Raw genomic sequence first — 14,579 nt, forward strand, 5'->3', positions numbered from 1 at the left:
TCTAGGCTGTGATTTTAGTTAAACTCTGCCGGGGGGGGGGGGGAGAACTGAGGCTCAGACTATTAAGTAATTCACTCGGTGTCATACAAAGTGGCAGAACCAATACCCTTTCAGAAATAGTTTGTCAAGGGGCTGGGCGTGTCGCTCAGCTGCAAGCATTTGCCTGGCATGCTTAAGGTCCTGGGCTTTGACCCCAAGCATCACATAAAGGAAAACTTAGTGAGATGGTGGATGGTTGCAGTCTCAGCATTCGGTAGATCAGATCCTCCAAGGTCCGTCTCAGCCACGCAGGGAGCTCACGGCCAGCTCGAGCTGACACGGAACTCTGTCTCTCGAAACAGCAACAACAAAAAACAACAAGAAGAAAAATCTACTTGCGAAGCGCATGTTCAAATGTGTGGTGGAGGTTTAAACATCTTCTCTTGTGTTACACCTGTACCTGGCAGACATTGCCTTCAGGGGTCAAAGATCAAGAAGCAAAGCCTAAGGACAACTAGGCTTCCAGAGCCTAGCTATAAAAACTTCTAAAATAGCCGGGCGTGGTGGCGCAGGCCTTTAATCCCAGCACTTGGGAGGCAGAGGCAGGAGGATTTCTGAGTTCGAGGCCAGCCTGGTCTCCAAAGTGAGTTCCAGGACAGCCAGGGCTACACAGAGAAACCCTGTCTCGAAAAAACAACAACAACAACAAAAAAACAAAACAACAACAACAACAATAACAACAAAGCTTCTAAAATAAGACCAACAGGTATATGGTGACTAACTTTTGATTTTGTCAATTGCAACTTCCTCTTCTGGGGGCTGACCAGCTAGCACACACACACACACACACACACACACACACACACACACACACACACACAAATCATAAGAGACCTGCGTTTAAAATAAGGAGAGTCAGTCCCTGGACATACGTAGCAGATGTGCAGCTTTGTCTTGATGCAGATCCCCCAACAACTGCAATGGGGGCTGCCCCTGAATCTGTTACCTGCCTATGGATCCTCTCTGTTCCCCTAACTGGACTGCCTTGTCTGGCCTCAGTTGAAGAGGATGCATCTAGTCTTGCAGTGACTTGATGAGTTGGGGGGTGAGGGGTAACTCTGGGGGCTCCCCATTTTCAGAGGAGATGGGGGGGTGGGAGGAGGACCTGTGTGAGGGAGTACTGGGTGGAGAGGGATATAAAGCAAATATAATAATAATAATAATAATAATAATAATAATAATAATAAACATAATTGCTACTTCCACTCCAGTAGTGACAAGCGCGACAGGCCCCCAAAACCTGGGCGCTGTCCTGAGGCAAAAAAGTTCATGGAAACTTAGTCTCCTGGAACTGTGGCATCCCATAGCATCTGTGTGCTTCCCTTCAGTATTGTTTTGTTATAGGTGCCTCCAAACAATGACTTGCCAAATACCTAAGCAAAATTGAACTTCACCAATGCCCTAGGTAGTCCTTGAGCCAACCCTGGGCTTGGAATTCAGTAAGAATGTTGCCTAATCAGTGACATTCAGAATTGCCTCTAGTATTGTAAAAGAGATAGCGAAAGAAATCAGGCTTTACTATCTACTATATAGAGTTAGAAATCTCAAGTATAGCTTAGCAAAGTAAGTTTAGAATTCTTAGTATAGTTATGTATGGCAGACTACATTACTTATTAGTAGAAAGTCCCTCCACACTATCACTTAGAATAAACGCCAAGTCGCTCCCATATACAGGAATTTACAATGGTTTAGGAAGTAGAAGGGTTGTGGTTTTAGAGTATTGCATTATTCATGAGAAGGTTAGCTCCCTAATTAGAACCACGACTTGAGTGTGAAAACCCTTGCCCCCAGGAGTGTAAAGACCTCACACCTGGCTTCTAAGACTATAGCTGACCTTAGATAGAGCTGACTTTGTCTCAGTTGTTTTATTGCCTAGTTCCTGCCAGTCTTTGTGTTTACATTATTCTGTTTTGTGTAAGAGTCATTAAGCATCCGATAACCTCATTTGTACCTTGCCGATGTGTCACCTAACTTCCCTATTTTATTCTGTATAAATAGTCTGATGCTCGAATTGACAAATTACATTCAGTCTCTCTCTCTCTCTCTCTCTCTCTCTCTCTCTCTCTCTCTCTCTCTCTCTCTCTCTCTCTCTCTCTCTCTCTCTCTCTCTCTCTCTCGTCGGACTGTTTGTCACTCATTCGCCAAATCCTTGCTCACCTGCAACCAAGAGACCCATTCCACACAGATCGGGGACCCAAGTGAGGTACGTCTGTGGCAAATAATAATAATAATAATAATAATAATAATAATAATAATAATAGAATAAGGAGAGTCCACTGTATTACATGTATTTTTCTCACACCCCAAGATAATTTTCATCCTGTTTCACCACCACCACCACCACCACCACACACACACACACACACACACACACACACACACACACACACATATTTTAGGGAATTTGCTCTTGGCTTTCATCAAGCTCAAGAGAGTATAGAGTGGCGGGAAAATTATATTTATGAACTTTTCTGTCACCAAAGATTTAAGTACAGCTGTTCATAGGAAGAGTGAAGTGGGCGCAGCCAGCACACTGGACTCAGGAGGACATTCCTGGGGCTTGACTGCATTAATACACTTAGAGCAGGCCAGAGAGAGTCTGATAGAAAGAGCACCAGCCCCAAGACCCAACCACAAGGGGCGCTCTACCATGCAGCTCACACCAAGAGTCAAACAAACCAATCCATGCCAGGAACAACGAGATAGCAATGCAGACGAGATTGGCAAAGGTCTGCAGTAAGTCCAGGGCCACAATGTGCAGGCGGCTACAAGAACAGATCGAGTGATGGCTTCTCCTCCCTTGTCACTTGGGTCATCTTCAGGCTCTTCAGATCCCTCATCATTAAAATTGATGATTCTTTTCACATCATCTAGCTACTGGTTGCTTGTGAATGACTCGTGACTAGGAGGGACCTGGCTGGGTTCACTAGATGCCCAGAAGCTATGCTAGAGAGCATGTGTATGAATGCCACAGGCAAAGACCTTACCTTACTAGGAGGTGGTCCATGGTCATCCAAGTAAGTGGAATTTCCTAGGGGAGGAAAAAAAGAATATTGAGTGGTAAACATTTTAGCCCCCCAAATAAGCTAGTGCAAAACTGTCAAAAAAGGGAGGTGGGGGGGGGCTGAGCATCGTAGATATATTTCTATTCTGACAGATGTTACACATCTGGTTAGTTTGGGCGGGGCCACACATGGGTATGCAGGCACACAAACATTCACAGGCAGAAGCACACATCCAATACCTGCTGAGTGTATTTTGGGCCACTGGGTCTGAAACTTGGTGAGCATCCATTCCCTGCAGGACCTGTTATCACACTGACTGCCCAGCCCCCTCCCAAAGTCCAGCTTCAGTAGCTCTGCAAATGTGCTTTTGTTCCGGGGAATCAAGTGGTGCAGGAGCTGCCTAGAACCAGGCTTTGTAGACCGGACACCATTTCTCCAGTTTGCCTTGAACTTGCCAACTTCCCTTCATCTTCTCAGCTTAGCTTGAATGTGATTAATAACCACCTACTGGTGTGTTTTCATAGTACATGGTTACTGCTTCCTAATGAGTACAAAGGATTCAGAGGGCTGAGAGATGACTCAGTAGGGAGCTTGTTGGCCTCTCAGAAATGAGAGCCTGCGTTTGGATCCCCACCCCACCCCCTCTTAAAACTCCAGGCATGTGGTAACAGCCTGCAACCTCAATGCTGGCAGGGTGGAGACAGGCAGATCCCAGGGGCTCACTGGCTGGCCATTCTACTGGAACAGAGAGATCTAGGTTCATGGAGAGACCCGGTCTCCATAAAGGAGGAGAACACTTTAAACAAGACATCTTAATGTAGACCATACGTGCCTACGTTGATGACACACACAGTACTAAAGAAAGACTGGAAAGCTTTGCTACGTGCTTTATTTATCAATACTGCTTTAGCAGGTCCAAGTTTCAGAGGTGGGTGAGAACTGCTCCCATTTCCAAGAAGAGAAAACGGAGACCTGGAGGACTCCAACAACTTGCTTGCGACAACATAGCTATTTGCACTGCAGACAGGATGGAAGCCTTGAGTTTTCTAGAGTATGTGTGGGCATCTGCTCCTCTGAAAAGCCAAGTATCTTGCTATCTTGACTGGTTTGTAGCCTGGGCACTGCACATGTTGCTACTTGGTGACACTAGACCATATGAAGACATCTACCTGGAAGCTCCTAGCCAGCAGGGGTACTCATTAACCCAGGGAAATCTCCACCAGCAAAGCAAGACAATGGGATTGAAAGTGGGAAGCAATGCAGAAGATACTAGGAGCACAAGATCCTTATAAATAATAGATTAGGGAATGTGATAAACATCCTACTTTGAGTAGATGAAAGGTGCTTTTGACAGGGCACCATAAAAATAACTTAGAAAATTGGAATTAAAAAGGGGAGCAGAGTTTTAAGCCAGGGACAATTCAACTGGGGATAGTTTTCCAAAAGCAATAAATAAGTGGGGTTTGGCATACAGATTTTTCCACTCTGAGTCATTATCTGTCTCTTTTGCTTTATAGTCCTCTGATTTATAGCCCACCTCACGTCCACAGCAGCTGTACTCTAGTTGGCCACGTGTGTATATTAAGCAGACAGCAAGGTCTACAAGATACAACGCAAATCCTGCTGCGCACAGCCCAAGATAGGAGGAACCCTTTTAATGTGAGCGTGAGGGACAGTTTGTTAGAGGCTTATTACTGTGCTAAATTCCACCAGGCACACATACCAGGAGGAAGATCAACATCAGACTCAATAAGAGAGTATGTCCAAACACAGTTACCTACGTCTAGAAGAGTGGTCAGGAATAGCCTATAATAATGCAAGCAGTATAGTTGTTCATTGTGGGAATGTGTCTTTCTTTCCCCTGGAGAATGTGACAAATCTCACCGTGTTCCATTCACCATGTTCTCCAGGTACCCTGTTCAAAAATCAAGGATGGCATCAACAACAAAATGTTCCTAAAATTCTAAAACACTGATATATATATATATATATATATATATATATATATATATATATATATATATATATATATATATCTCAAGGCCTAGAGGTTCTGATGAGTATGCTAGATGTCCCTAGACCTTAGACAGAAATGGTTAAGCTAATCCCAGCATACACTTGTTTCCCCAGCATCCTCCTCTGTTTAGTCACCATTTCCAGAACACTTCTGAAGCTACAGAAAGACCTAGTGCCAAATAAGAATAAAGTTTCTATCCTGACCTTAAGATGATATAATACCTTTGACCAAGGGCTTACTATTTGCCAAGCACTTTAATTCTCTTTAAAGATTTATTTTATTTGTATCTATGTGTTTGTTACAAGTATAAGTGCATTGTGTGAGTTCTCTTGGAGGCCAGAAGAGAATACTGGACTCCCCCCACCCCCCCGCCGCCATAGCTAGACTTATAGATAGTTGTGAACTGCCCAGTGTGGGTGTTGGGAACCCAATTTGGGTTCTATACAAGAACAGCCAGCATTCTTAAGTGCTGAGCCAGCCAATCAGTCCCTACAGGCTTTGAAAAGATGGTTTTCCCTAAAACGAGACCTTATAAAGTGACACGGGCATCTCAGCTAGGCTACACGGCCAGCAAACACAGACAGACCCTCACTGTCTGACTACTGTTGCTACACCCCACTCAGTAGGAGGCACCACATCTTAGCATTTATTATCTTCTTATCTTTCTCCTCCCTTTTTTTTTTTTTCCTTCCCTCCCTCACTTCATTACAGAAGACTGTCAAAACCAGATAGTGTTCTGAAGGCACAAGTCAACTTTAGTTAACCCTTCTCTCAGCGCACAGAAATGGAACAGGGCTCATCCCAGCTGGTGCTTGACCCTGAGCCCTATAATTATGTTAGCAGATCATTACACATGCCTTTCTTTGGTTTATCAGAACCCAGAAGCACTAAATGCTTTACATCAGCAACTCAGGTTCGGGGTAGGGGTGGCTACAGGGAGACAGATAGTTCTGTGGTATGCACAGCCAGCTCCTAAGCTATGGCTGTAATTTCTTGGTATTTACATAGAGGGTTTTGTTTGTTTGTTTTGTTTTGTTTTAATCTAGGATATTAAGTTTGCATGTGGCAAGGTAAACACAATTGCCAGGATGTTTGAAAAAGCAACAGATTAACTTGTTCACTACCTTCATCAAAGGGCGGGCTGTTATCAAAATGTTTTGCCCAGAATAGGCTCCCAGATAACAAAGCTGGTTGGCCTTGCAGATGATAATGCTCAGCCCTAATTTTTAGAGAGTTGTCAACACAAGTCCTCGGGGCCTTTGGAGCTGAATTCTGGACAGGTTAAAGAAGCGAGGAAGGCTAAGTACGACATGCTTGCTTGATACCACATTCATGGGCCTCTCTCTAAATCCCACTGTACACTTGCCAACCTTCAGCGTGGAGTCATCTCTGAAAGCCCATACATACACATACAGCATAAGAGAAACTTCGCAAATGGGTTCCCTCTCAGTATGTGGGAGCTACAGCTCAAAAGGTCAGCTGTAGAGCCTCCAGAGTTTCCCGTGCCCTGTGTTATCAGGGTTTCTCTCCTTATAAACTTTTCAGCAATGATTAATTTTAGAATACTTGGGTGAGGTTTGACACTGGGAACCAGGAGGGCAAGGATCTGGACTCGTGGCTGTTTGCAATGTTATCCCAATGTTATCACCACCGGTGATGACAGACATGGTGATCTCTATTGGCAGAACGAACAGGCTAATCGCAAGAGGGCCACTGATGCTTGATATGAAAAGATATGACGCTTGATATAAAAGACCAGATATATGCAGAGAGCAGATTAAACATTCTTTTGTAGCAAGGTATAACGTCAAAAGTATGTCATTCTACTCAGACGGCAATATTCTACAGCCTTGAAGGTTTCCTTAATGCGCGCCTGCAAACAAAAGAAGCTTTCGCCTTATAAGGAAAACTTGAGGTTAACGCTGTTCTACGGAAACACTGAGAACAATGTCTGCATACAGTTGGCACCTAATATGTCTTCACAAGCAGTACTAATTGCGTTTCTAGGGCAAGAGCCACCTCCGTGCCTCCCCATCTTCTTCTCAGGTCTGCCATCCCTTGCTGCATGCTCCACTTGCTCACAGAGCTTTGAAGGAACTCGCGATGCCAGGCTCCAGATGTTGCAGCTCTGATTTAATTATTCTGGAAAAAGTCCCAAGCCGTTGGTATTCTTAAAAAAGTTCCTTAGGTAATTTCTAATGTCTAGCCAGGCCTGAGAACCACTGAGCTATAACACAAATAATATATTTTATAACTCAGGCCAAATCCAATTTTCTAGAAGCAGAAAAGGATAATATCCTTTCCAGGCTCATCTTAATCAGGGGTCACCTTCATCATGGGTGATGAGTGATTTCGGCACAAGTGTCAACTCCAAGGGGGATGCTGACAGGGTGTGCATGATCACAGGGCTACCCATTCGGTGGGATGCTGACCAAGCAAGCATAGGTACCACGTGCTTCAGAGGTTATAAAGAAAATATAAAGAGGTTGGCAGGCTACAGGCTTACTGAGAAGTCATCAGCAAAGGTCACCTTGAAGCTTACTCTAAACCCTTCCCAGATCCTAAAATTCCTTTCAAGAGTACCCCACAATACACAGGTACTGTAAATAGTATGTGGCTCTTCAAAACTCTGTGGTCAGGTTCAATGAGAAAGTAAGTGGATAAATCTACCATCTGCCTGGAGTTTTCTAGACTCGGGGTAACTTAACCAACCATGGTCCCGGAGACACTCAAATATGATCCTCACACATATTTTATCTATCCACGAGATTTTGAAAGCAAGAAGTTCCCTAGGAAATCTAAAGCAAAGACGCTCTCTGGTGGTAGCGCAAAGAGATATCTCCTGTTTTCTTGTGCCCAATGGAGTGGAAGTAAATGAACTTGGTCAGTAAAGATGAGCCATATGCCATACCTTTTTGGTCTGCACTAATGACCAACACAGCCATATAAAGAGGTTATCAGTGGGCTAAAGAGATGGCTCAGCCTGTAAAGACTAGATTTACAATCTAAACATCAGATTTGACAATCCAATGGAGACCCAAATGCTACATCAACTGCTATGTAGTTTAAATAGCGACAGTTGCTCTTCTGTTAGAGGAAGAATAGAAAGGAAGTGGCAGGAAGGATGATGTAATGCCTCCAACAAGATGGCCGTATCAGGATGGTGTAATGCCTTCAATAAGATGGCTATATCAGGATGGTGGAATGCTTTCAATAAGATGGCCATATCAGAACCGAGGAGTGACAGACACAGGAGAAAGCATTGCTGTAGGTCCACAGCCAAAGGCCCTGGTTCCCATCCCAGCCCTGCCCTTCCATTCAGTGCCCTGGAAACAGCACTTCGTTGTTAGTGTTGGTTAAGACAATAATGCCCCTATTTCGTAACACAAAGACCTTAAGCCACTGTTAGGAAAATTAAATATTATTAAATGTAGATATACATTTCAAATTAAATTTAAAATTACATCTTTTAGGTATGCAAAACACAGAGCTTCCTGGTCCATGGCAAAGCAGGAGGCACCTGGGGAGCACGGTTAGCGGCTGGGTCACTGTCCTACCAGTGTGTGTCTGTTCATCACCAGCGCTACTCTGAAAGACTTTGTAAAAGTTAGTTTGCAAATTCCCAAATCATACTTGTGTGGTTAGTTAAGAAATGATGCAAATGTAACATGGCAGTCATAAATCCTCAGTCCTCTGATATCACCTGACCTACCTTTACTTTCATAATTGCATTTATTACTTAAAAAAAAAAAAAAAACAAAGGAGGTCCAGAAGCAAGCAAAGCCATTTATAATTTTAAAAATGAACATCAATACAATCACTTGGTGTATTCTATTATTTTCCCATGTTATCTTGATAGGCCTTCTAAAATGTACCCTTTCATTTGAGCAATTATTTGAGCTACCTTCAGCAATGCGCTAATGAACTTGTACAACCTCAAGGGATATAATTTATTCTTGACTCTGGATCTTGCATTTAGTAGATCTATTTTTTGCCTGAACAGGTCCCTGAAGAGTAAAAAAACGTTTACTACCCGCTCCCCGAATAGAAACCCTGATATGCGTTAGTGTCAATGTCAAAAAGCCGCCTCTGTGCCATGTGGCTGCTCAGACACAGGCTTCTCTTCTCAAAGCCTTGCGCCCCAGATCCTTTGAAAACTGTGATGACGAATGACTGGAACTCTCTCCTCTAGTCTCCGCGACAAGGCACTTCACACAGGCTTCTGGCTACTGACCACACAGGCTCACATGGCTACAGCTCCCCTGGGAGTCTGGGCCTCTGATAAGGGAAGGGAAGGGGTCGCTGCTGTGGAAGGGAGCGCTGCAGCCCCAGCTGTGTGCTTGCCAGAATGATATGCAAATGCCCCACCTTCCACCACTAACCATGGGTTCTGCTTCTCCATGAGGTCACTGTGTGCGCTCCAGCCTTCATTGCAGTGGGGAGTGTGTGCACTGTCTCCAATCACAGCATGACTTACAATTGGGGAGAATGCTTGCTTAGCTCTATCTAAACTTTAATAAAACTATTTTCCACTGAATTTAAAAAAAAAAAAACAAAGGGTCCTGTTAGTTACCACTATTCAAATATGTTTACAAAAATATCTTCAAAAGCTACTTATTCAGCCCATTAATAAACAACACCCTGAAAAAAATTTTTAAAATATTTCAAAAATGATTTTTAGTTATGTATGTATGTGCGCGCGCACACACACACACACACACACACACACACACACATCTGTCTGTGTAAGTACAAGTGTTCACAGAAGCCAAAGGTATTAGCTGTCCAGCATGGGTGCTGGGAACCAAACTCAGGACCTTCAGAGAAGCCATGCATGTTCTTAATTACAAAGCCATCTCTCCAGTCCTGTTAAAATACTTGTTGATCCTACATATGAAGAGTAGGCCTTCAAAGCATTCACAAACAATAGCCAAAATAAGCTATTACCACTGATAATTTAGAAAGCAACTTCCATTCCTAATTAAACTGAAAAGCCAATTAATGCCCTTTGCTTTTTTATTGCTAGCTCAAAAGTACTACCTTGCTTTATAACTCATTTCTTCATTAAATGTGAGTGTGGATCTTGGAATGTTAAGGGTAGGTTTACAGAAGGAAACTACTTTTGCAATCAAGTGGTTAGTGTACCATTCCTATTAATATCAATGTCTGTATAAATATATATTATTTCCAAATTAGCTTAGAAGTTCATGGCAATCTTACTACAAGATCCTGTGCCAGTAGGAGTGGAGTGTCAATTCCTTAGGCTTCTGTTTCCTTACATTAGGTTCTTGCTCCCAAATAACTAGCAGTGATCTAACCGGTAGGATCCAATGCACCTGCAGCCACAGCAGGTGCTGGCCTGCACATGTTCTTCTGCCCAGCGGCCAGGCGAGTTTCTCATCAAGCAGAGCTAGACTGTACATGTCAGTAAGTATACAGAGAGAACATTGGCATGAAGGCCACACAGAATCTACCCTGAGAGAAAGCAAACAAGACCAGGCTGAAGAAGTCACCACACTTGTTAGATGACAGTCGTGGCTAGCCCAGGGCTCTCCTAAGCCTAGGGCAGAGCACTCTGCGGACCTCTTCACAGTGCTTAAGAAGTCACTAGGGCAAAGCTTCATTTCACAATACAGGAACAGCCAGGGAATCAGACGCATGCTAATCAGTAGGTGCTCCTAGAGTCGACTTCCACTGCTTGACCCTAAGCCACTTTGTAGCCCCTATACCCTCTGCTTCATTTAAAGATCCCAGTCTGTGGCCCTCAGTGTATTAGACAAACTGGTTCCTTTCAGATAGGAATCACCTCAGCAGGGGGGGGGGGTTTCTTCTGTTGGAGTGAGGTTTTTATTTACTGTGTAAAGATCATGGCTGTATTATACAAATGGCGAATTCTGAATCAGAAGAGATCTGATTACAAACAGGACTTTATTGTTATTCATATGGCTACAACCTATCTTGTAAACATTCCCTCTCTCATCTTTTGACCAGTTAATTAAAAAGTTGTTGACTTAGAGCAAATGCAGGAAGTAGAAGGTGGGACTTACAGGCAAAGAAAGGAACTCTGGGAAAGAGATAGATTGCGGGAGGGTTTTGCCAGCCATACCCAGAGGTGCCAGAACTGAGAAGAGGTAATCAGCCACATGGCTGGGCTTAGAATAGAATAAATGGGTTAATAAGCTATAAGTTGGCTGGGAACAAGCCTAGCTGTAAGGCCTAAGCATTCATTAATAAATATGTTTCCATTTTGTTACTCTTGGGTGCTTGCAGTCCAAAAAACTTCACATTATAGTCTCTGTGCTCTGTAAAGCCACTTGGTTCACTCAATAATTAGGCATGGACACAAGCCTCTGGCACTTTACATCATCACCTGGCACCTGTCAAGGACAAAGGCTATTCAAGGACTGAAGATCCCAGGATCTCTGAGAACAGCCTAGAACTGGCAAAGTAGAGGTGTGGTGGGATGCTGTTCCAGTACAGTGATCCAGGTTCACTACAAGGTGGCTGCCCTTCAGTGTAGCTTTGAAATACTTTATATTAAAAGTTGGCTTGAACCAGAAATTTTAACAATGACAAGACATTTAAACATTGCATTGGTCAACAACAGAAAGAAAGTACAACTTGTTTCTTGGCCTGTAACTCCAATGGGTATACTTTAAAAATAACAGTAGTAATAGTAGTAATAATAATAATAATAATAATTATTATTATTATTATTATTATGGTTAGCTAAAAAACAACTTCTCAATGTGTGCTTAAGAGCATATTAGTGACTATTTGGCTTCCCACATCAGGACGTATGATGGCACAGTTTATCCCAAAGGATTTGGGTGGTGCATTGAGATCATGAGGGTCCTGGCAAGAGGCAGGCGGTGGCATCAGAGTCAGACAGATGTGACAGTGGGAACAAGGATGAGTGATGTGCTTTGGAGGAAAAGGAGCCGGCATCAGTCAAGGAATATGGCATTCAGACAACTGAAAAGGTCAGAAAACACAAGCAGACAAATTTCTAAGAGCCTCCATGAAGGACCCAGCGCTGCTACAAGTTATTTGAACCCATTAGAACCCATATTAAACTTAACTTTAACACACTAATTTCTGTGGTTTTGGCCACTGGATTTGCGTTAATGTGTTACAGTAACAATGAGGATTACCATCATGGTTAAATATTGGTTTGTGTGTGGCCCTTTTGGAGGGGTGTGGCACCTTTTTATCTCAATAAACATTTCTTATCAATGACAATTCTAGTGATTTTTGAAGGAATGAGCATCTAGAAGCTGAATCAGGGACCTCATTGAGGATTTGCAAAAGGGTTACTGTTCTCAATTATAAATTGTGTGTGTGTGTGTGTGTGTGTGTGTGTGTGTGTGTGTGTGTGTGTGTGTGTTATGTACATATATGGAAGTGTGTGCTTGTGTGGAGGCCAGAGAGAGACACTGGGTATCCAATTACTTTCTAGTGTGTTCCCTTGATACAGACAGGATCACTCAAGTTGGAGTAGGCTGGCAGAGAGCAAGCCCCAGTGATAACCCTGTCGCTAGCCCTCACCAGCCCGAGGTATAGGCTTATGTTCAACCACACAAGGCATTTTCCGTGGGTGCTGGGACCTTAATCTTAGGCCCCTGTGCTGTGCTGCATGCGCTGAAACACAGCTCCAGCTACAGTGTTTAAAAACGTGGTGGTTTCCCATAGCCTCAATATCTAATCTATCCCCTAACACTTTACATTCTGTATTTCTAATCACTGTATAACAAGATGAATTCAAAATGAATGCAATGAATTCCCATTTGAATAATCCCTGTCCTCACCGGTTCACTGAATTCAGTGTGATACAAAAAAATGTATCTCTTTTTTTATTTCCCAAGTATTCCAGGATGTGAAAGGTGGATGCTGCTGACACATAAATTACTATCTACGAAAGACGGTCTCATGGCATTGCTCTAAGCGAAAACCTCTGAATGAGCACGCACATATACATTCCATATGAAGGGGGAAGGAAGGTTTCAACATCAGACAGTCCAAATCCTCCAATTACACAAAGAAAAAAAAAAAAAAACAAAAACCAGAAAATAAAAAGTGATGCAGAATAAGTTATTAGCTATCAAACTGTATGTTCAGTAGCAAAGTTAAGTATACAGCTAAGTGTTCATTCAACAACATACACAAAATGCTGCATGGCTTTCTTTTCTTTTCTTTTCTTTTCTTTTTCTTCTCTTTTTACTCTAATCAGCCAAAATCTTCAGACTCTATTGCCTAGTTTACTCTCTAGACTTGAATTGGAATGACAGGCTGCTCTTACACGATCAAATTCTTTCCCTAAGAGTAAAAAATACACCATCAAAAGAATCGAACTATACACAATTCAAACACTGGTGGAAATTTCCAAAGAGGGTGCGTAAAGTATTTCGTAAATGACTGCAGGGAGTTCTCAGCCTCTAATTCAGACGTTCAAGTTTTAGCATGTTTGTTGAAAAGAATTAACAGTTGTGGCTATCGATGTCAGCAAATGATCAGACACATGGGAAACCAGGTCTTGTGCAGAAATGTGAGTGTGAAGTTAAAGTATCTGGAAAAGTGTGAAGTGGGGGCGGGGATGAAGCAGGGGCCAGACAGTAAGAAGCTACGTACCCTACTAAGTTTTTATCAGGGTTTCCTCAGTGCCAGCCATTATTCTGGCTCCCAGTTTGGGCTGCCAGACACATATTTATTTCTTACAGCTCTGGAGGCTGGTGTATGAGCAGGGTGCCAAAGTAGCCCTGGCTCGTCTATGGTCATCTCTTTCCTAGGTTCCTGCACAGTCAGAGGAGAGGAGCCCATACCCAGAGCTCTGCACAAGGCAGGGCAGTGGTAGACCACATAGTTTCCTAGGATATCTGCACATGTTACCATCTGCATGAAAGAGGAGGAAGGATGAACCCAGAATCTAAGTAGGGAAAAGTAGGGAATTATGTCAGTGGAACTCAGTAATTTCCTAAGAATGGCAAAATCATTGGAATCGATGCTTCTCCGAAGGCTGATGTCACAACACACATATTTCAAAATGAACACAAAAGCTCATGTTTCCAGCTCAGTCTCCTGTTGGGCTGGAGTCTGGGGCAGGGCCTAAAGCCACCCGTAAAGAGTATCTGTGCCCAACAGTATCACAGAATAGGTCTGAGAGACAAATGGCTGGGTCACCTGCCAACGCCTCTCATGCTTTAGGGAAATGAGTGGGATTACTCTCCTGGGGGGGGGGGGGAGGGTTCGACACCACAAACAGGCCAGTTGGAGAAGCTCGTGAATGCCGATGTCAATTTAGAAACAGATTTGATGGCCAGGCCAACCCAGACGCTGTGTTTCAGAGCTAGCTCATCTGGGAGCAGCTTTCATATAAACCCTCAAGCAACACAAAGACAAGATCATTGTTTCTTCTTTATGAGGTCTTCAAACGGAAAATAGGGCTTTTAATAGAGCCAGAAATTACCGAGCCATTCAGAACAGCGATCCTCACTAAACAAACCAGCAATCAACCATGTGCG

General features: G+C 43.3%; 1 protein-coding gene across 2 annotated transcripts in view; it reads right to left on the minus strand.

Annotated features, from left to right (window-relative positions):
- The window catches only part of Ust (uronyl 2-sulfotransferase), a 290,831-nt gene that overhangs the window by 168,295 nt on the left and 107,957 nt on the right, over positions 1-14,579 (minus strand). Inside the window, exon 2 of one of the 2 annotated variants that reach the window (XM_021221310.2) lies at positions 3,027-3,070. The exons of the other annotated variant lie outside the window; for it this stretch is intronic. Coding sequence (XP_021076969.1) covers positions 3,027-3,070 — 44 coding nt within the window. The remainder of the gene's footprint in view (positions 1-3,026; positions 3,071-14,579) is intronic. 2 annotated transcript variants of the gene reach the window in all.

Source organism: Mus pahari, chromosome 21 (genome assembly GCF_900095145.1).
Source record: "Mus pahari chromosome 21, PAHARI_EIJ_v1.1, whole genome shotgun sequence".
NCBI classification, from domain to species: Eukaryota; Metazoa; Chordata; class Mammalia; order Rodentia; family Muridae; genus Mus; species Mus pahari.